This window comes from Nothoprocta perdicaria, unplaced genomic scaffold, assembly GCF_003342845.1.
Source record: "Nothoprocta perdicaria isolate Ctin4 unplaced genomic scaffold, notPer1 scaffold_586, whole genome shotgun sequence".
NCBI classification, from domain to species: domain Eukaryota; kingdom Metazoa; phylum Chordata; class Aves; order Tinamiformes; family Tinamidae; genus Nothoprocta; species Nothoprocta perdicaria.
Genome location: NW_020455850.1, coordinates 32,376 through 53,389, shown reverse-complemented (window position 1 = coordinate 53,389; position 21,014 = coordinate 32,376). Strand labels below are relative to the sequence as shown.

Genomic DNA, 21,014 nt, shown 5'->3' with positions numbered 1-21,014 from the left:
TAGCCTCTAGGAGAGGAAGGGCTGAAGCTCCTTGGTTTTCCCCCGGTCTTGGGCACGGAGCCAGCCCAGCAGCGACAAAGAGCAGAGAAAGAAACTTCTTGAAGACATAGAATACTCCCTCAACAGAGATCTGACACTGATGCCATTAAAAAAAAAAAAAAAGAAAAATCACCATATGAAGCATGAATAAACCACAGCATGAATCTCCCTTATGCCAGCCCAGAGGCACACTGTCCTTCACCAGCCTTTTGAGCAAGGTCTGAGGCTACAGCTGTGCTTTGGCAATACTGGGTAACTTTCTTTGGGTTTAGGTGTCTGAAAACACCAGGATTTAGCCAGCTTGGGGTCTGAGCAGAGACGTGAGGCTTTACAGCTATATAAACAAAATKAATTCTGTTTCCTTACAAGAAGGAATCATGAGGATTCCTTCATTTAATATATATAAGTGCTAAATCAGTGGAATAGGGTAATGCTGTCTAGTAGAGCAGTTGCACAGACCTGTAAAGCAATGCTGGAATCGAATTAGCCCGGCACTCCCTGCAACTACACCCTCACAAACAATGCATGTGGCTTCGGCACTGGCATACAAGCAGCATTTGCAATACTCCCTTGAAATCCCCGCTCTGCTCATGTCATGGCTAGCTCAGACAGGGCTCCTTGTCTAGGAAGGGGAAATTCAGACCTGCAAAACAAGGTATGAACGTGGGAAAAGGCGACAGGTATGCGCAAAACGTCCCTAAAGCTCGTCTCCTTCTTCCTCTGCACAGTGATCGCGCCTAATCTTACAGGTAAATGGTTAAAATATCTCCAACTGACTCTCAGAAGTGCTAGGGGTTAGGAGGGGGAAAAAGTGCTTCTTCTTTAATTCTGCGTATACAAACTTAAACCAAATAGTGTGAGATCAAGTCATCTTTAATTTTACTTCTTCATCAAAAATTCATACTAGAATAAACAAGTGAGAAACTTTAAGTTGCGTTCTACAAGTCAGTTCTAAAATGTAAAGGAAAAAATGCTTTTAAGGCAATTAACTTACTGTTTTCTTTTTCTTCTGAGAGGTTGAACTTGCAATTCCTCTTTATTGCTTTAAAAACAGGGAATTCCCTACCTGTGGCATGGATGCAGGGTAAGAAAGGAAAGTTTACAAAGTGTTAGTTATCTGCTCAAAAATATTCACTGGTAGTTATGGTTATGTCTTTCCAAAGGTGCTGTCTTAACTCCTGAATTTAGGTCATCTTCCTCCTTTTTGTTCTCTGCTTCAGAAAAAAATAATATTATACCTTTTTTAGACAGCAGATCTTTTAAACAGATGACTTACAGTTCCTCGTTGCTAGATAGGCAACCACAGACTCAATTTCAATGTTCTCAGAATAGATATTCATCCAACTTTCTCTTCCATGCTGTGGCAGACCATGGAAAGAAAGATGTGATGACTTTCCACCAAGCATTCTCCCAGGCCACTCACCTTAACCTGAAACATGAAGATTTATGTCTCCTGGTCTCCTTCATTAGGGTAAAGAGCATTTTACAGTGGAAGATATGTCTAGAACAGACTCTTTGTTGCTCAGAGCAGATACCAAGCTGGTCTGGGCATCTGGGCTTTGTATCCAAGGCTACTGGGAAGAAAAGGAGGCAGGCAGGTATATGTTAAGATGCTGCTTTATGAAGGCCATGTGCCCAGCTAGAACATGGGTAGTGGTGCTCCCAGAGCCTTCAGGTTAAAGGTGGCCAAAGAGCCTGATCAGCACCTTATTTTAATGCTGCCTTATTTTAATGTCAGATAGAGATTAATAGAAGGTGGACCTTGGTAAGTGAAATGGATTTGATTTTTAAAAGTTCGAATGAAAAAGGTAATCATCTTGCTTCAGCAGACATTATGCTAGAGCAGTTACCTTGTTCCTAGGAGAGTATTGAAATGGCCACTGCTGTACTAGTCCAGTAGGAACCACTCCTTTCCTCTCACCTTCTGTCTCTATGGTCCTTTCTACTTTGGGAACTCTTCACTGCTGAGGAGAAGTAATGTAATTGTTCTCAGGGCCAGCAAGTGGCAGAACCAATAGGAGGCTGTTCCCATAGGGTGCTCACCTGGCAAGTTCTCCTCCTGCACTCTTCTTCCAAAATTCCTGATGTGTTTTTCATTAAGATGTCATAGGATGAAATCCATACACCACACTTTAGGCATCTTCCCAAACCTAGCAGTCCCTGATTCCAGAGACTAACATGATAAGTTCAGTCATAAATCATGAATTAAGTTTATCCAAGAGACCATTAATAAGTACTTTGATTACAGTTTACAAGCACTTACACCATTAAAATCCTGCAACAGGGGGAAAAAAAAAAAAAAAAAGGTCAGGATCATCATCTACAAAGCTATTTCGAGTTTGGAAAGCAAYGGCACATACTTAACCATGAGGTAAATGGTGCATTGGAAAAGTTTATAGTTCACAGTAGAGTATCTCTTTTACTTGACTTCATTAAATCAGATTAGATGGCTTGCTAAAAGCTTGACCTTTGCACATTGTTTTACTGATACAATGAAAAGTCTGAAGTAATGGAAATGCGTGCTTTGCCTTTCTGTAAGCAGTTCCATGCCTAACTGCTCTGTCATTTGCTCTTTGGCTGTCATTTCCTCTTCTTTATGAAATACATCAAAACACCGAAGTCACAGTAAAGGAGCAGTGTGCATTTCCAATGCAAAACACAGTTTTGCAGAATTCATCTAAGCTTACATTCTTATACCTTTCTTTTTCTTTCTTTTGCTGGGAATTTGAGATGAAGATGCTTTCCTGCCAGCACCACAGAATATCTCTATTATTTCTACCAACATGAAACATTTCTTAACTTGGAGTCCTGTGAGCATCCAAGGAGAAACTGTGAGATACTCCGTTGAATTTCAAGGGTAACTTTCATCTGACTTTTTTTCTCTCCCCCCCTCTTCGAATTGTTTAGTTAGACTTAAAATCCTGCATTGCTTATGTCTTGAACACTACTCCTTTCACAGGACTAAGTAGTTAGATATTCCATCACTGTTAATCACAAGTTGAAAAAAATCAAACAGCTTTTGATCTAATTCCAAGTTCATTCTGTGGTCATGCTGTATCAATAGTTGATTGTTAATAAATACTCAAGTGACCCATTGTGTGCATTAAGCCCATATATGAAGGCTGCCTTTGACCAAAGTACTCAAACTAAGAAGCCATAGGTTACTAAGAGCAGGAAATAAAAAGCCTTTTAGTTTTATTAAGTTTTAAGCTTTTAATCAGTTTATAGACATGAATATCTCCTAGGATAATGTGGGAGGCTTCTGGTGCATCTTGAGCTATGACTTGGATCACAACATGGCTTCTTTGGGACTCTAGCAAAGATGACCAAGTCAGCTGAAGGGAGCAAGATCTGGTGCACCAGCACTGGACTGAATGTTCCTACTTCCCATAGTAACAGGCTGCATTTGCCTCATGGATAAGCCTGCTCAGATGATCTCTAGATAGTGTTTAGTCATGCTGGTTTCATATGCTCCTGGTATTTCAGCCCCACTTTATCTCTGTACTTGTTTAACTAGCAAGCAGTCATAGTCCAGGTCATAGAGATAGCCCCTATCACTATCTTTGTTGTCTGTCTGCTCTTTTCCTCTCCCCAGGGAGTATGAACGAGATTATGCCAACGAGAGCTGGATCCCCATCTGTGAGTGTTCCCTCGTTACGGTCACGGTGTGTAACATCACAGAGGATATCTCAGCCACTGTGCCCTATAGCCTGCGTGTGAGGGCAGACACTGGCACTCGAAGATCAGAGTGGGGCACCCTGAAAGGTTTCTTCAATCGCATCACAAGTAAGTCCTGCCATCTGAATTATGCTACGTCAGTTGTACTCATCTGTCATAGTGCTCTGTTGAGGCATTGAACATGGTGCATGTTTGCAAGGTGCGTATGTGACATGAAGCCTATAAAGGCACAGTGTGACCTACACGCTGTCTTTCTCTCATGTCCTCATGCTGAGTTGGCATATTTCAGACAGACCCACTGTGTTCTCAGATTTAAGCTTCATCCTGAGTCAGGGCAGTATTTCCCAAGGCTTTAAGTTTTAGGACTTCAGAAAAAAAGGTGGGAATACACTGGGCATTTCTCTTGGCAAGTTGACTAGTCTTGCTCCTGATTTCAAGGACTCCTCATCAGTCAGGCTTGCTAGGAATGCACTATCTAAAGTCTGTTCTGAGGAAGAAAGAAGAAACTCATGATCTTGGGTCCAGGATTCCTTGGGAATTCCTTCCTAGAACAGCAACRTCTTCCTCAGCTGGTCTCATGCTGACCCCAAAAGAAAGCTGGGAGGTTGCACGTATGTGCAGTGTCCCACATCATCACTCAAGTTATTCTCCAGCTCAGGCTCACAACTCATTTCCTTCAGCTTGTGTCCTCATTACCTCTGCTGTAGTCTGATCCTAACTCCACATGGCAACCTCAGTGTTAAGTCAGCACTGAGGAAARTGTGTGGCACAGCGAGGCACCTTCTTTCCTTACTGGAATTTCAGTTCTGCCCTCACTTTGAGGACAGGCTATCCATAATTGACCTGGTTTAGGACTATAGCAAACTTGGACCCTAGCTACTAGTTCCTAGCTAGTTGTTGCCAAAATTCCCATGAAGGAGCAGTGGTTTTCACAGGCCCTAGCATGTATCTTAGTGTAAGCTAATGCCCAGGAGCTGAGTTGCCTAATCCAGTGTCTCAACTTCTGGTGGCCCAACTGGTTCTGCTGCTGTAGATCACATGGGACCCGTGGGCCAGACACCTTCCTCTACTGGAAGTAATTCAAAGCCTTTCAAGTCTGTGCAACTCAGCTATTGTCAGACATCATCACAACACAGTCATGGTCCTGCTCCTGTTCAGTACCTAGTCATTCTAAGAAGGCAGAGAAATTTCTGCCTCACTGAAGCAATCAACTTATTTCAGACCCATATACTGCTGTGCTTATGGTAACAGCAAAAGGACACTAACAGCAAGGAGTCCCTCTCTAAGCCAGAAAAAGGAAGTTTTTTTTCTAGAGTTGCCTCTGACATGCTAATGGTGCTTTCTTGTGCTGACAGCTTACCTGACCCCACCTCTGATGAAGATTGTAGCAGATGGGTATCATTTACTAGTGGAGCTGGAAGACTTGGGGCCTGCCTTTCAGTTCTGTGTTCTCTATTGGAAGAAGGGCCAAGAGAGTAGGGTGAGTTTTATCCTTGGGTTTTGGGTGAAGATGGAGGCCCCACGGGGCATAGAGTGAAGAGTGAGTCCACACAGACACTGTCCAGGGCCATTTCCTATTCCACACTACAAGTGGATCATGCCAGTCACTGCTCTGTGAGGCTGGAGGACCTACACAGAGTCTGCAATATTCCTCTGTACTCACTGTTTCATTCTTCTCATTCCTGTGGAGAAGCCCGTCTGCTCTTTCCATATTCTGTCTTCTTGGAAGGGGAGTCCCACCAGGAACCTCAATAATAAAAATAAACCAAAAGAAAAATCATGAACTGAAGGCTTACTTTCTTCTCAGAGTATCTTTTGGTTTACTTGGACCTAGAATTAAGGTGTCACATTGTAAGCACTACACAGGTTGCTTAAGACTCTCTTGTAAAATAGATCKCTCCAATGAGAATGAGCTGTAGTGTGCTTAACTGAGGGTACTGATTATACCTAGGTAATAATGAAAATTGACAGTTTTCATTCCATTCAGGTACTTGTGTTTTTATTAGCCACCATGTTGGTGGCTTGGGAGCGTCATGTTTGGTTGCCGTGCATCTTGGGAGCTTCATGTTTCCCTAGCACCAAAGGACATAAAAATATAAACACAGCCATATCAAGTCAGATCACAGGTCCATTCGGTCAAATATTTTTTTTCTCACAGCAGCTAATGGAGCTGATCAGGAGAGCAAATAAAAACAGGATCTGTGTACCATAACACTTATTTTCTCAAGCTTCAGAGGCACACATCTRCAGGGAATTCCTGATCCAAAACTACTGCTTTAATGCTCTGGTTTTGAAGCCATGTAACCTTAGCACATCCATATTCCTGCAGTAAGAAGTTCTGCAGCTTAAATATTGCACCACATGAATATTAATTCAGAAAAGGAAATTACTCCTGTTCACTTTCCTCACCACACCAGTTCTTTTTTATTGGCGGTTGAATTTCTCTATCCAGGCCAAGAACTAGACTGTTTAGCTGTACCCTTTCTATACTTTTCCTTTCTCTTCTTTTATTAACACAATCTACTTTGACATCTGCTGCTCCCTATCTTTTCTCCTAGAATGTGGACGCTAGCATTAATTGAGCTGCACTCAGACTCTTACCTTAAGTTCTGATGCACTTTCTCTCGAGCCCCTTGCAGATGCAGCAAAAGATGGTGAAGGAGATCAGCTCCAYGCTTCACCTGGACACGATGGAGGCAGGAACTGAATACTGTGTGAAAGCTCAGACATATGTAGAGGCCATCAACAGAAGCAGCAACTTCAGCGAGATGCAGTGTGTGAGGGCACAAGGTAACAGCCATCTTTCCTTTCTGCTCTCCCAGAACAGTCACACCATAGCAGCTCAGCGCTCTTCATTTTGTTTCCACCTAGTGTCTCCTGTCTTGTTTGTCCCATTTGTTCCTTGAGGAAGGTAAAAAGTGCCTTGGCACTGATGCCCTTCCCTGTGTGTGTGCAGCGAATGTCACCAGGATGAGTGGGAAGAGCAGTCCCACAGGACCAGTCTGAGAGCACGGAGTGGTTTGTCCTCACAGATTATYTTAAGAACTTTTTCTCCTGCTTTGGTCTCTAGGTGACAGGTCCACATGGCTTGTTACTGCCCTCATCTCCTCTGCCAGCTTTGCTGTGGCTGCTTTGACCCTGCCTTTCCTCGCTTGGAAAACAAGCAAAATCTTTCAGTATTCCTGCTGCCCCATTGCTGTCCTGCCAGACACACTGGTAACTTTTTTTGATTTTGCTGTTGCTACTAGGGGCCTGGKCACCAGCTCTTGGGGCAGTTAGAGCAGGTGAGATGGGAGGAACGGGAGTTTTGGGGGACAAGGAGAAGGCARACAGACAAAATTGCCAATCTGAGAGTGACTGAATATATGAGTGCACTTGTTTTACAGAAAGTATCAGAGCCCTCCACACAGCTGATACTGTGTGGGAGTGAAGAAGCTGAGCGCTGTGATCTGATGGTGCATGTGATGCCCTCAGAAGATGTTCTCCGACTGTGGATTCAAGAAACACTTTAGAGCAGATAAGGTAAAAAAAAGGGAAAAAAAAGGGTATGTGGAAACATATCTTCTAAATAGATCTGGCAGATTGTGCCCCACCAGTTTTCCTCACAGTACCAATAAGGAATCTCTGTTTTCTTTGTGTCAAAAATATGCTGAAAACTAGAAGTGTTGTGTGTGAGCAGGTGGTTTTGATTGCTATTGTCCTTTTTGTAACATCCTCATCTGTCAACAAAAGCAAGTAAAGACTACAGATACCAACTGCTGGTTTCTGTACTTTCCCTTCATATCCATAGCGATGACTGATATGTTCTGAATGTTCTCACTGGTCAAGATGGGTATTAGGATCTTTTGTCCCGTCTCTGAGCTTCCTGAGCTTCCCAAAAAGGGATGGATAATATGAGGAAGGCTGGGGAGACAGATATTTTTGTCTTTTCCACGTTTCATTTTTGAGATTTGGAACTTCATGCCTTCTCTTTGTCCTACTCACTGCCCTCTTACTCAGAACCTGCTGCTAGGGCTGCATACAGAGGCCTCAGCCCTGGCCTAAGGTTACGTGCCTTGGAAAGGATGTGGAAAATTCCTGAACATGACCTGAGAATTGGCTGGATGTGGCACACAGCAGTGTAAGTTGCTCACAAAAATTATGGATACCCTGGARGATGGCAGAATTTTGCCAGTGCTTAAGGAGGAGTGTTATGAGGCACCGTCAAATCACGCAGACAGTTGCAGGGGCCATTGGGGACCTTGTGCAGAACAGAGCCTTGCACAGCAGCACTGGTTAGGCCATATGGCTCAGAAATTACATAGGCAGCTGTATCAGCAATACCAGACTTAGGGTTGGATCTAGCAGAACTAGAACCAAAGGGTAAAGATAATTAGGGGAAGGGAAGCACCAAGAAACGAATGCTTAAAAAGGGGGGAATGGGATAAAGGGRCATGCAAGCCAGGTGGTCAGGGCTGCCAGGGCACCTGCGGCACGGTAGATGGTGGATCACTGCAGCCGAGGCGGAACAATAAAACAGACCTCATCTTTTGACCACGCTGCATAAGTCAAATCTGCCTGCGCTGCAGACAGATGCCCAGGCAGAAGGGTCAAGTGCCCCGGCATCAGTGCTGTTCCGGCTGACAGCATCGTGGCTTTCCACGTACCCTAGCGTCATCCTAATGCGTGAGGTCTGAAAAGAAGAAGAAAAATTCTTTGCCAACAACAAACAAGACACAGTCATTCTGCATGTATAGCARTTTGTCACTTACAAGAACAGTCATTTAGCTCTGCAGAGAAGAAAGCGGTGTTAGCAGGATAGGAAAAGACATGGGACTGAAAAGCTTTTTGTAAAACTGTCAGTGGCGGATAGATCTCTCCCTTACAGGATGTGCCTTTCCAAGAGTGTCATTCTTGCAGTCTTACCTCAGACCACCAGATGTCAACAAAGCTCTGTGCAAAAAAAAATTATAATAGAGTGACTCCAGGCTAAGTTGTCCCCTCTGTGTTCACCATCACCCCTCCAATTACTGGAGAAGGGCTTATTGCAGATACTTGTGCTGTGGTGCTCCTGGACCAGGAGAGGACCTGGGACAGACAAGGAGAAGATCCATGTGCCTGTGCTGCCGTGACAAATGTGGGGGTCCATTCGGAATGGCTGGGGTGGGAAGCAGCTGGTGGAGAGCTGACCCTGGCAGCAGAGAGCCGTGGTGGGCGAGGAGGACGCCGCACGTGAGCACACTGCAGCCTGCCTCGTTGCTAATGAAAGGACTATCCTGTTGTACAGAGCTGCCAAGACCACGTTAAACATCAGAAACCTCTCAAAAAAAAAAATCTTAAAATAGAGAGGTGGGAGAGAAGTGCTTATGGCCTGCTCACGGCTCAGCAAGACCTCATGCATTTAGCCTCTGGCTATTCCAGTTTGTGTCTTTGGAGCCTTGAGACCAAATCTGAGGCTGCCTGCAAATCCGTGGAAAGCTCTGGTGTTACATGTGCTGGGTTTGGTTAGGCTGGAGAAATTACAGCAGTAATTCCTGTGCCATCTGTGTGTGGCATAGACAGCTGTCCTTACTTGCTCCCTATGGCCCATTTCCACAGGGAGAAAGAGTTACTTGTGCCTTAACAGCCATAGTGGCTGCCTTTGATAACTGATTTTGCTCCCACTATCATGTTACCTCATTTTACAGGACCACCAAGTAACTGCTGCAAAGGGCAATGTGACCTGATGAACGTCTTCTCTTTGCACCCATGTGTCAGTGAGTGGCTGTTCCTTTCCAAGGGCACTTCTTCACTGCTGTCCCCCAAAAAGTGCTGTAAGAAAATAAAATACAAACCTGCAGTATGTTCAGCCATGTCTAAATTGGAGGATGTGGTTCCTAAAAACAGCCTTTTCCTGCAGACTTTGTGGCAACACAAGAACAGAGTAAATACTGATAAGATCAGTTCTCAAAAAAACAATTCATTCTACCGAGTGCAGTCCAGYTTAAAGTTAGTACACAAACACTTTAAAGATTTGCATGCTATTACAGAGTTGACAAAAAACAAAAGGAAGAAATTAACTTATCTTTTACATAACACTAACCAGGGAATATACCCTATTTTTTCCTGTGAGGTTTATTTCCTTTGAAGCATATTACTGTTAGCGGCTTTTAAGCACCATTGATGTTAATAGTCCAGCATTTCATTCTCCAAACAAAAATAGAAAACTTTAAATTGATATATTGTTTTTTAAAGTATTTTTTGCATAATTGCTGTATGATTTTGTCTCTTTTAAAAGTTACACTCTTTTCTTAAAAATTTAAAAGTACCCCAAATCACTACTTTGAATACAAATTAATTTCACTTTCCTGTGAATATGGTATTGCATCCTGCATATAAAATGCTACAAAGATAATAAGCTGCTAAAACACTTAGGAAAAGGATGTTTATTGTTGAAAGAGTCAATATACAAAAGATTCTTATTGGTATTAAAATTCTACAAAACTGCCTAAGCAGAAAATTCTCAGTACAAGTAAGTTTTGCTCTTCTTAATAATACAAACCATTAAAAATACAGAAATGACTAGGGCAAGGTATAAAAGGAATTAGAAGACATCAAGGTTAAGGGCTTACATTTTGAATACGCTTAAATTAATATTGCAAATGGGGCCCTAATTTGGTTTCATTTTGTGTATGGGCTGTAATTTAGCTATTACTATAGAAATAGATACTTCTGAGAAGTTTAATGCCATTAATTTGCTTAGGATCACAAGCAAACCTTCATTAACAGCCAAGGTCAGGCTTTCATTATTCAGGCCAGCAGGCAGTTGCTCTACTCCAAAAATGTCCTCTTCATCCTGACAACCTTCGCTCCTGGAATGAGCTTCAGTGGGGCGCTGGAGCTGACGTGACAAYTCTGCAGCACTGGAATAAAACAGAAACATGTGGAAACCCCCAGTCTGAATTTGTCTGGCCCTGGATATCAGTGGCTTTTTGCAGCTCCCAGGTTACATGGCTGCATATCTGAGCCAGCCTTGGGTGGAGACTGGTAAGCCACAGACCGACCATCAACTGTCTTTACCAGTAGGCTGAAGGTCTTGGACACTAAGGGACATTTTCCCTTAGGACATTAACCAGATCTGAGTTTTTCTGAGCCACAGACTTCAACATAAGTCTTTATCTTCTGTCAGATGTCTGAATCCAGAGCACTATCCTGACTGTTCAGCTTGGGATGGACTTGCACACCATTTTTTGATATACGGTCTTTGTCATTGCTAGCACCACCCATTTCTAAAAGGAGACCATGGCATCCTCACTTAGGCAAAGCCAAGCTCCACGAGTGAGCCAGATGGCATCACATGGTGATGCTTGGACACTCAAGCTGTCCGACTAGCCAGGTATTCCSCTTCTTGCTAGGGAAAGGAGCTCTTACTATGTTTTTCTCATTTCTTCACCCTACCTTTTGATAACCTTTTCTTTCTCCCTCCCAGTCTCCTTTCAAATAAAGAACACATCTAATTATCCTATTGCTCCTAATTTTGCTGTATCCATACCTAAGTATGGCAGTTCTAACACCATTGCTCAGATGATCTTGGTCCTATACAGTGTTACAGGAACAGCTCCCTAGGTGCTGCTGGTCTTGCAGTGCTCTGCTCCACAGGAGGTCCCCAATGGACCTCCAGCTGTCCATGAAATTTGACTATTTCTCAGATCACTTCCCCCTCAGCACCTGTGAAATGCAGCCATCCCTCATGGTGCTGGCTCAAGTTTTGTTGGCACTTTACATTGCTGTCTGCCACATACAGCAAGTTCTTATGTTGTCTCCAGTAATTTTCTATGTCCTTTTTAATGAGCATAACCTCAGGCCAGGGCCAAGGTATCTGCCTGCAGCCATAACAACAGGATTGCTGCTGACCTCGGTGCTGGGAATTACACGATTGCCTGCAGGTAAAACGTCATCCCCAATTCCCTCCCTGCTAGCCGAAGCTCAGGATGTGATGGGCACTGGGAAATAATGCCAGCGAGGAGACACTGGGAAGAGCAGTGCTCTGGTGCAGAGGTCTAGCTACACACTTCCTTCAGCATCTTATGCCCCTAATGGGCATATTTTTAGTATTGATCATGTACAAACTGAATGTACAAAAGTGGATTCATCAGGCATGAGAGAAACTTCTGAAAGGACAGCACAAGTCATGAAGGCCCCTGATCAGTACAATATGTAGAAGGCACCTTCAGTTCAAATCACCTGGACAAGTAGTGTCATTCCTGCAGACTGAAATTCTGGAGCTGTACCTGTGGAATAAAGATTTATGGAGCAAAACCAGCTTATATTAGACACTCTAGTTACCTCACATGGATGGAGCAAATTTCTCCATGAAGTTTGCTGAGTCTAATCATGGTATTTCTTTGGAGCCTCTAGCTCAAGATACAATAAGAAGAAAAACAACTCTCGACTTTCTTGAGCACTGCACAAGAACAAGTTCTTAATGTTACTGTTGATGAGTTCAAGAGCTGTTCATATTCAAGTGATGATCATAATAGAATCAGCATCCATGTGAGAACAACTAAGAATAAGAAATCAACTATCGTGCTAATTTCAGATAAGAGTATTACAGGAAAATGAGGAAGCTCATTAAGACCCAGCAGAAAGGGGCAATTAAATGGAAAGTCTTTGCAGGTGTCATGAAGACTATTTAAAGACACAACAGAGGCTCAAATTAAATAYGTTTTACCTGCCAGAAAATACTTTAGGACAAGCAAAGAAAAGCTGGTGCAAATAAATAGGAAGGTGAGGGAAGATAGWACAAGGAAGGAAGCATCTGTCCAGAATTTGAAGTCATGTCCATATTGGAAAAAAAAGGGAGGAGTCACAATCTCTGATGAAATGTAAACACACAGCACATCAGGAGAAAAAGAATTTGAGGAACAACTTGCTAAAGATGTCTTTACTAATAATGTATCCCCTAATTGCTGGAATCCTTGTTCAGGAGAGCATAGGACTGTCTTTCACAAGTAGATGTGCTTCTACAGTTCAGGTAATTCTGCTGTCTGAGCAATAATCAGTCAAGAGTTCCAAAGTGGGAGAATTGACACCAGCCATGGTGCAGAGCTACTTGTAGAATGATGGGATAATTCTGGCTGGAAGGGACCTCAGGAGCTCAACCTCGTGCTCACAGCAGAGTCAGACCAGATTACTCAGGGCTTTACCCATTCTSGTCCTGCAAACTTCCAAAAATGGAGACTGCACAACCTCTCTGGGCAGTCTGTTCCTCTGCATGACTGTCCTCAAGGTGAAAAAGTTTCTTCTTAAATCCAATCAGAATTTCTCTTGTGTTACTTTGGGTGTAATACTGATCTGGTCAAGGTTCAGCAGCTTTGATCTGGCTTTGAAGTTAGCTCTGCTTGGAGGAATTCTGGAGATCCCCTTCCAGCTGAAAATATTCTATGATTCGCATTTTGCAGACCTATTTTAACTGAATTCTTTATACCTATATCAAATTATATACACCATTTGGTATTATGTGGGCTATATTAGCATATGCAAAATCTTATGGTGCTTCTTTGATCAGGGGAAATGCTCTCCACATTACTAAAGCGCTTCAGCCTGTCTTATAGAAGAATAATAGACAACTCTGGGTCTTGAATGGGATCTCCAGTGAGTCAGAGCCTCCCATTGGATCATATGGTAGAAAAATTAGGGATCACTTCAGTTGATGAATACAATCTTAGAGAGCAAGTGGAGAGGTAGACTGTTCCCTGTGTGAGACCTTGCACAAAAATGAAATGAGGACTATTCCATAATGGAAATTCAGCGGACTTCATATGCAGGGAAGGGTTTAGAAAGAATGGATGTGCAATCAGCTTCCAACTTGCGGGTACAGCCTCAGACTCCTGAGCTAAACAGGCCAGAGTCGTTATGCTAAGGCTGAGCTTTTCCCTCCTGCAAGCTTCATTCTCATTTTGGTTCCTGGAAGATGATCACACATTGCCTTTGAGCAGTTGCTGTTTCACTTTGCCCCTTTACTGAGGCCCAAGAGTTCACATGGTCCTATGGAGGTGGCTTTTGCTACAAACCTGCAGCAACTCTGTAGTTTTGCAAATATCCTGTTTTCAAACTACCTCCCACTTGTTGGCTGTATAATCCCTCTGTCTTCACTGCAGCACTTTCATTCGGAGTGTCTTGTTCATCCTCCAGGCTGCTCATCCATCTCCTCCCTCCTGCTGCTCTCCAGACAGACTGATGGTTAACATTTCCTTTCTCCTTGCCAAGGCCTGGCCTTGACTCCCTCTTCTGCCATCTGGTATAAAGTCATTGTTAAACTTGACACTGTCCCTATCACTCTGCTGAGGCCCCTGCCTCTGATACCTTGTAATTCCGATGTGGCTCTGCTCAAAATGCACCGGCTCAAGCCTGCTTCTCTTACCAGGTGAAGCACATGGCATCATGAAGTGGTCGAGAAGGGATCTATATGACAGCATGCTCCATTCTTAACAGCCCACAGGGACAAACAGGAGCCCAGCAGAGCTGCTTCATCTCAGATACTTACTCTCAGCCTAGAATTCTGTGTTCCTATGAACTGACTCCAGACAACAGCTCAGATTTAGAAATCAGCAAGATAAAAACTACCTGCAGACAGACAGACCTCATGCCATTTGCCAGCTACAACATAGCAGGTATTTCCTTGTACATTCATAGCCCACTACAAAGAGCAGGTGATTCAGTCCAACTTAATCCGTACAGAAGCTGCATTCGCTTGCAGTTACAGTGGCCTAGGGGTATATGCAACTACCACAGCTCAGTAGGCATGTGGGAATGATCTGATCCCTCAGAATCCAAAGCCTGATTTTAAGTAGTTTCCATTATAAACTCATGCATTTCCTGGCAACAGTCCTGTGATAAAGGTCTGTATTGGTAAATAAGTATGCTGTAGCTATTGTCTGTGCAAATTTAAATAGTCTCTTCTGCAAATCTTAGTTTCTTGCTTCTGCTATTTCTAAACTTGAGAGGTATTTGGGAATGTTTTGATCTTGAAATYCAAATCTTCTGCTGGCCTGAGTCACTGAATGCTTATTCTATGTAGAGAGCCCTTTTTGTTATCCCGTTAATGATCCTCTCTTTATTGAAATGTGCCTTTGTGGCACTGGAATTTATTTTCAGTAATGATAAAAACCCCAAATAATACAAATTGTCCTGTTCAGTGATGTTTTCTCTGCCAGTCAGAGTGGTCCCACCAAAAAGCCTTCTCTGTGCAGAATATGTAAGTAGCCTTTGCTGCTCAGCTCCAGTAGAGCCTAATTTCTGAGATGCATTTTGTACAAGGCACAGTTTCTCCAGAGAGAACATGCAGAAAATGAATCCCCAAATACAGACCTCACTCAAATCTGCCTAGTCACCCCTTTWTGAAGTAAAATTTCATTGCCAAATCATATTCTGCTAACTACAAATGTCTGGGTATATAGTCAAATCCTAGCAATGGCAATAAAATTTACGAACGTATTAATAAGTGATTAATAGTCTTCATGCAAATGCCACTGAATGTATATGATTTATTCCTTTGTGAGGCAGAAGCTGAAAACTACAACCACTTAAACTTTCTATCTAGGCTTTCCTCATAGCAATATATTGATAATACGAGGCAAAAAGTCTATTTAAGCGTTTGAGCCAAAGCTCATATCTGAGGAAGAAGTGAAATTTTCATTAAATCCATCCCAGTTTCACTCTTTAGCCTGAAGTACTACAATGCACTGATTTTAAGGTCAATATGTTCTCAGAAGACTTTGAACAGCTACTGTAGTGTCAGTATGACCYTAGTAATATTGCAAAAAATGGAAGTAGTATAAACAAATTTATATACGAGGCACCTACAAATACACAGTTGAATATGACCATATATAAATTTACATGAATATGGAAATCAGAGGTCTGGGGTTATAAAAGGGCACGTTTGTATAATAGCCCTTTGACATTTCTCAGTATTGCTATCCTTATCATCTCTTGGGGCTACTGTTTTGCCAGGCCAAGGAGTCTATGAATATTAAAAAGCTCACAAGCTGCCAGTAAGGCTTTGATGTGCAAGAATGCTTCTTTAATTTTAGTAATAAAGAATGTGAATTCTGCCTCTAGAGTTCTGCTTAGGTGAGCCTGTAACTTCTTAAAATAATTTAAATGTATCTGAGCAAAGTTAGCCTCAAAAAAGTAACAAATATTAATTAAACTTTCATCCAAATCTAATCCGACAGTCAGCATTTCGACTCTGAGGAAATAATTATTGTAACTCCAAGATAGAAAGATTTCTATTTCAGGGTCAAAAGTAGGATACCAAGACCCCTTATAACAACTAGAAGAATGAATTCTGTATCTAGGGAGCAAGAATCCTTTATGGTAGAAAGATTCCTATTGTGAATGGGGAAAGGTTTCCTATTTACCCATAAATCAGCAATGTAGTTTAATAAAAGACACCACGTAGGGTTATAAAACCACTCTGTTTCAGGTAGAGCAGAACCGCATCTTTGAGCTGGGCACAAGCCCTTGCAGTAGATGAAGTAACTGTTACAGCTGCACTAAAACTGCCCTCCTGCAGCCCCTCTGGTGCTGCCCTCAATACCACAACCTGCGGCTGCCCAGCCTGTTTTCTGCCAGGCTCTTCAGTAATCTGAGTGGCTCTCTCKGGGGGATAGAGAAACCCCAGCTCTTCTGTCCTCCAGTGCTCTCCTATGGGGCATCAAGATGCCTTGACTTCTAGAACGGTGATGATACACCTTTTTCTTACAAAATAGATGTAACAAGCAAGCGGTTGTCACARGCAAGCGGTTTATTAAGAATGGTCCCTGGAATATCCTAGTTGTTCAGGCATGACCATCCCTCATTCTTTCTGTCTGCCGCTCATTTCCATGCATCTCCCCTTCACTCCCACTAGCCATCCCTCACTCCTATTAGTCCTCTGTCACGTCAGACAATTCTTGAAGAGCGTCTTCTATCTCTCAGCTTATCAYTATGCGCAGACAAAATCTCTTCCTTTTTAGTTGGAAGTAGGATGCCCTAAGCTATAGCCTGGCRTTAGGAGTACTGCCCTTCTAGGCAAGTTAGTCAGTGAAGACTCCAAGCCATAGTTTACAGCATAAACTTGTTTCAAGTCTGTCATTTCTGTGCATCTCTCTCTCCACCAGCTGCTGAAACAACTAAATGCAGCTACTAGATGAGTACATTTTTTTTTGCATGCCAATAGTAGGGCAAATACATAGATCACAGGGATTGTACACAGAGAGATCCTCTGTTTGGGGTGGACTGCAATTCAGGCAAGCTACAGAGTCACCATTTGTCATCAGCAGAAAGAAYAGAGAGAGATCTTGAATCTCCTGCTTGAATTATGCACTTATGGTGTCAAGGGTATGGCGACCAACACCAACAAGCGATTAAAGTATCCAAACCAACTACGTAGAAGAGAGGACTTAGAAATGTCTTATATACTGTTGAGCGACACTGAGWCAAGGGAAATGTAGCATTAGTTACGGGACAAGTATAGGAAAGAGCCAGCAGTTTGTTTTTATTGCTTTCCTTGCTGTCCAGATTGCTAAAGGCCTTTGGCTACARTACTGTCAGAAACCATTTTTTTGCCTGGTCAGTTCAGGAGCAGGAAAGATTTCCTGAGCAATCTTGTTACGCTTGACTCAACTCCCAGAAGCAGTGTGCATGGAAGGCTTATCCTTAATAAAGTCCAAAGTTAAACTGAAGATCAGAATTTCATCTGGTATCAATATTCAGCCCACCTTCRAATCTATCATTGCCAGACTGTCAATTCACTTGAGGCTTATGTAGAAAATCAGGAATGTCTCAGCAGCACCTCACAGATCTGTGAGGYTGATTTATGGCTCAGCCTGGAGGCGTGGAGAGCTGTGGATCATTGCTGCTAATTTGGGTCAAACTGAGCACTGAGAGAAAAATTTTAAAAAGGTAAAACCAGCAAATGAGGTGAAAACAGCAACAGGTCACCTTGATATGGAATGGAAAAACTGCATCAGCGATCACCTTTATGGTTGCAATCTAGGGGAGGAATGTAGAGCATTTCCATCCTTACACCATCCTTCTCCAGTTATACAAGTAAAACCAGTTAAGTGACTTTGATCAGAAAAAATACTTTGTTCTGTTTAACAGAGGGATCCAACAGAAGCACACTGGGCAGGAATGATAGAGGAGGAAGAGGGGGCTCCAACCTGGAAGAGAACAAGAAAAAGGTAAGTTGTGCAAGTGGCCTATGTCTAGGTAAAAGGAGAARAATTCTGAGTAAAGGTGGTGATTTTGAGCCATTCACATGACAAATGAGTTGAACACATGGAATTATGTGGCTCCATGGTAAGGAGGAATTGAGGAGACTAGGAGAGGTCCTGCTCAAGGACAAACTGGGAAGCCAGTGGGTGCTGAAGACAGCATTATAGAAGGAAACCTCTCAACACTGTTGGCATCAAACGAGTAACCAAACCAAGCTCATCAGACCACCAACCATCACTGAGGGACCCAAAGGAAGGCCTCTTCACTTTTAGTGAAGGTTGCTGCACTTTAAAACTAGTGTCAAATACAGCTGGTTAAAAGAGTTCCTTTGCAAATGCTATCATTATTTTAAATCCTCTGAGTCAATTTTTTTCTGTTTCCAAGTAAATACTGAGTAATAACAATTTGTACTGATCCAGTAGGAAATAATAAAAGGAAAGGTGTTAGTTATTACCCATGAAGATAGTTTTTCTCTAAACATGAGAAAAGCTATTGCTGCAAAAATGACTTCAGAGATTTTTGTAGTTGCAATATAAAGCCTATTTCTCTATAACATTCAAACCCTTCTGCTTTACTCTTAAAGATAATACCACATAAATACAACTTAATCCAGGCATCTGAACTGCTTTCTGCAGCACATGCATGATCTTTCCATTTTTATACACACCAAATCTGATAAACAGAGATTATATAAAGAAAAATTGTTGGGGCATTACACTATGAGTATAGCAGAGACTACTTTCCTTCTTTCCAATAAATCCTAACAAATTCAGACAGAGTCGTCCAATAATTAAAAAAAGCTGACTTTTGTTTGGAAGAAGAAAAAACTTCCTCATAAGAAAAACGGTGATTTTTACCATGCTTTACTTTGTGCTGAGTTTTCTAAAACTCTTGAGATCCTAAAAATCTACATCATGAAAGAAACCAAATTTCTGCCTTATTTTCCCATACTGCCACTATGTCTGTTCTCAATAGACTTACCACTCCCCCCMAAAAAATCAAAAGCAAAGAAGATGATGAAGAATAGATGTAGAAAGCACTGTTAGGATTAGGAGTGAAGACAAAAATCTCTGAAGTATTTAGGACACTATTGTCACAGACAACAAAAGCTGTTGTTGTCCATCTCCCAGGAGGAGAAATTGTGTGTCACAAAGATGTTCCTGGGACCAGAAAACACAAATCATGAAGCAGTAGAGAGAGAAGATTTGTGAGAAAAATGTAAAAATATGTATTCACACTTAGGGAAGTGTGGAGTCAGATATTGACAACTGCTGGAAGCCTAATCCTGGCAAAGAGCATGAACTCCCTGCTAAGGGATTTTGTCAAAGGTAAAAGTTATTTCTTTAAGCAGGTAGATACRCCTAGGAACATCTAGATCCATTTCTAAGTGAAATGTGTGAAATTAAACATTCCTAAGCAAGTTGTACTGCAACATGAGAAACATTACAGCAATAATCCTGTCATCCTCTAAATAATTGTCATCTATACTTGCATGCAATTAAAACCACCCGGATAATGYTGGATAGCTTGCAAGGTGAAATGCTGGAAGGACTGGGATGTCAAGAAAGTAGAGATCATTCTTGCAGTGCAAGGAAGACTGTGCTCAGGTGTCGTCCTCTTGCACAGGCCTCTGGAGAAATCGGGTGTCAGGGAGGCATCATCATATATGTGAAGGAATGAGCCATATGAAGGCCACATGAGGCAAGAAATACCTGCTGCATGAGGCTCTTCCTCTGATCTTGGGAAGTTCTCAACTGTTCTCAAAGAGTAGCATTTTTCTGCCTCTACCTTTTTAGTTTATTTAAAAAAGGAAAAGGCTAGAACCAAATGATTCGGTATAAAAAGTGAAAACTTTCAGCAGACATTTGGAAGCAGACATGCAGGACAGACACTGGCAAAAACACAGCGCAGAGTCCTGTGGTTATCTATGATGGGGATGTGAGAGAGGAGCTCCTGGAGCCTCGTGCAGTAGCCTGCTGAGGTCCTCAGCATCCCCACAGACCCTGCAGGACATCTGAACAAAGCTGGATGTATCTCTCAGTCCAAGGGCGGGGTGGGATACACAGGTGGTTCTCCACACACACCAAAAAAAAAAAAAAAAAAAGATGTTCATGTAATACAGGGACAAAAACAACACTGTGGGACAAATGTAGTCAGCACACGGATGCAGGTATTAAAGCATCACCACTAACGAAAAAAAAAAAAAAAAAAAGATGTTCATGTAATACAGGGACAAAAACAACACTGTGGGACAAATGTAGTCAGCACACGGATGCAGGTATTAAAGCATCACCACTAACGTTGAGCATCCTGTGTCCTTGCAGCACTCAGTGCTCACCACGTAGCTCTAAAAAGGCATGGAAATGATTATCAATGATAAGAGCACATCAACAAGATGGGGCAATGCTGGTCTCTGGGAAGGGGACATTACAGAGCACTCTCTGTTTTAATTAGTTCTGTCCCACCACACCTGCYAGGAGCGTCCTGCAGCCCCACTTCAAACCAAACACCTGTGTGGGCTGGGCCTGGAAAGGGGAGCCTGCAAAAGGGGCCCCGCTTGCTGTGGTGGGGAACACGCTTTCTATTCATCACAGACTTTTAAATACGAACTCTCTGGGGCTGTGCTGACTTCCAGAAGACAGAGAATTACACTGGTGCCTGCACAGCAGAAATAACCCCCTCATTTACACTTAGTAACTCGGAAAGTAGCCCTCAATCCCTCCTTTTTTTGGGGGACAAATGTTTGTCCCTGCTACAAAACAATGCCTTTCACGGGGACAGACACGGGTTCTTGCGGAGACTTGGATGTGACGCCTCCCCGCAGCGAGAGCCCATCCGTGTGATGCAGCGGCCCCCGAGGTGGCCGCGGCGGCGCGTGGCAGCGAGCGGAGCGGGGCGCCGAGGCCGGCGAGTCCTGCAGCCTGCGGGCGTCCCCCGGCGCAGGCCGCCGCGCTGCCCCTCGGGATCGCGCGCGCTGCCCGAGCAGATGCTGAGGCGCTCGCCGCGCGCCACAGCCTGCGCGGCCCCGGCGGCGCGCGGAGGCAGCCGGGCTGCTCGGGCACGGCGGCCCTCCC

General features: G+C 43.0%; 1 protein-coding gene across 1 annotated transcript; it reads left to right on the top strand.

Moving 5' to 3' along the window:
- The first annotated feature begins 721 nt into the window (after positions 1 to 721).
- On the top strand, positions 722 to 7,268 carry IL20RB (interleukin 20 receptor subunit beta). The gene is made up of 7 exons (XM_026048934.1): positions 722 to 788; positions 2,770 to 2,896; positions 3,635 to 3,825; positions 5,073 to 5,197; positions 6,357 to 6,507; positions 6,788 to 6,933; positions 7,104 to 7,268. Exons 1-7 carry the CDS (start codon positions 722 to 724, stop codon positions 7,227 to 7,229), a joined length of 933 nt encoding a protein of 310 aa, XP_025904719.1. The 3' UTR covers positions 7,230 to 7,268.
- Positions 7,269 to 21,014: the final 13,746 nt, after the last annotated feature.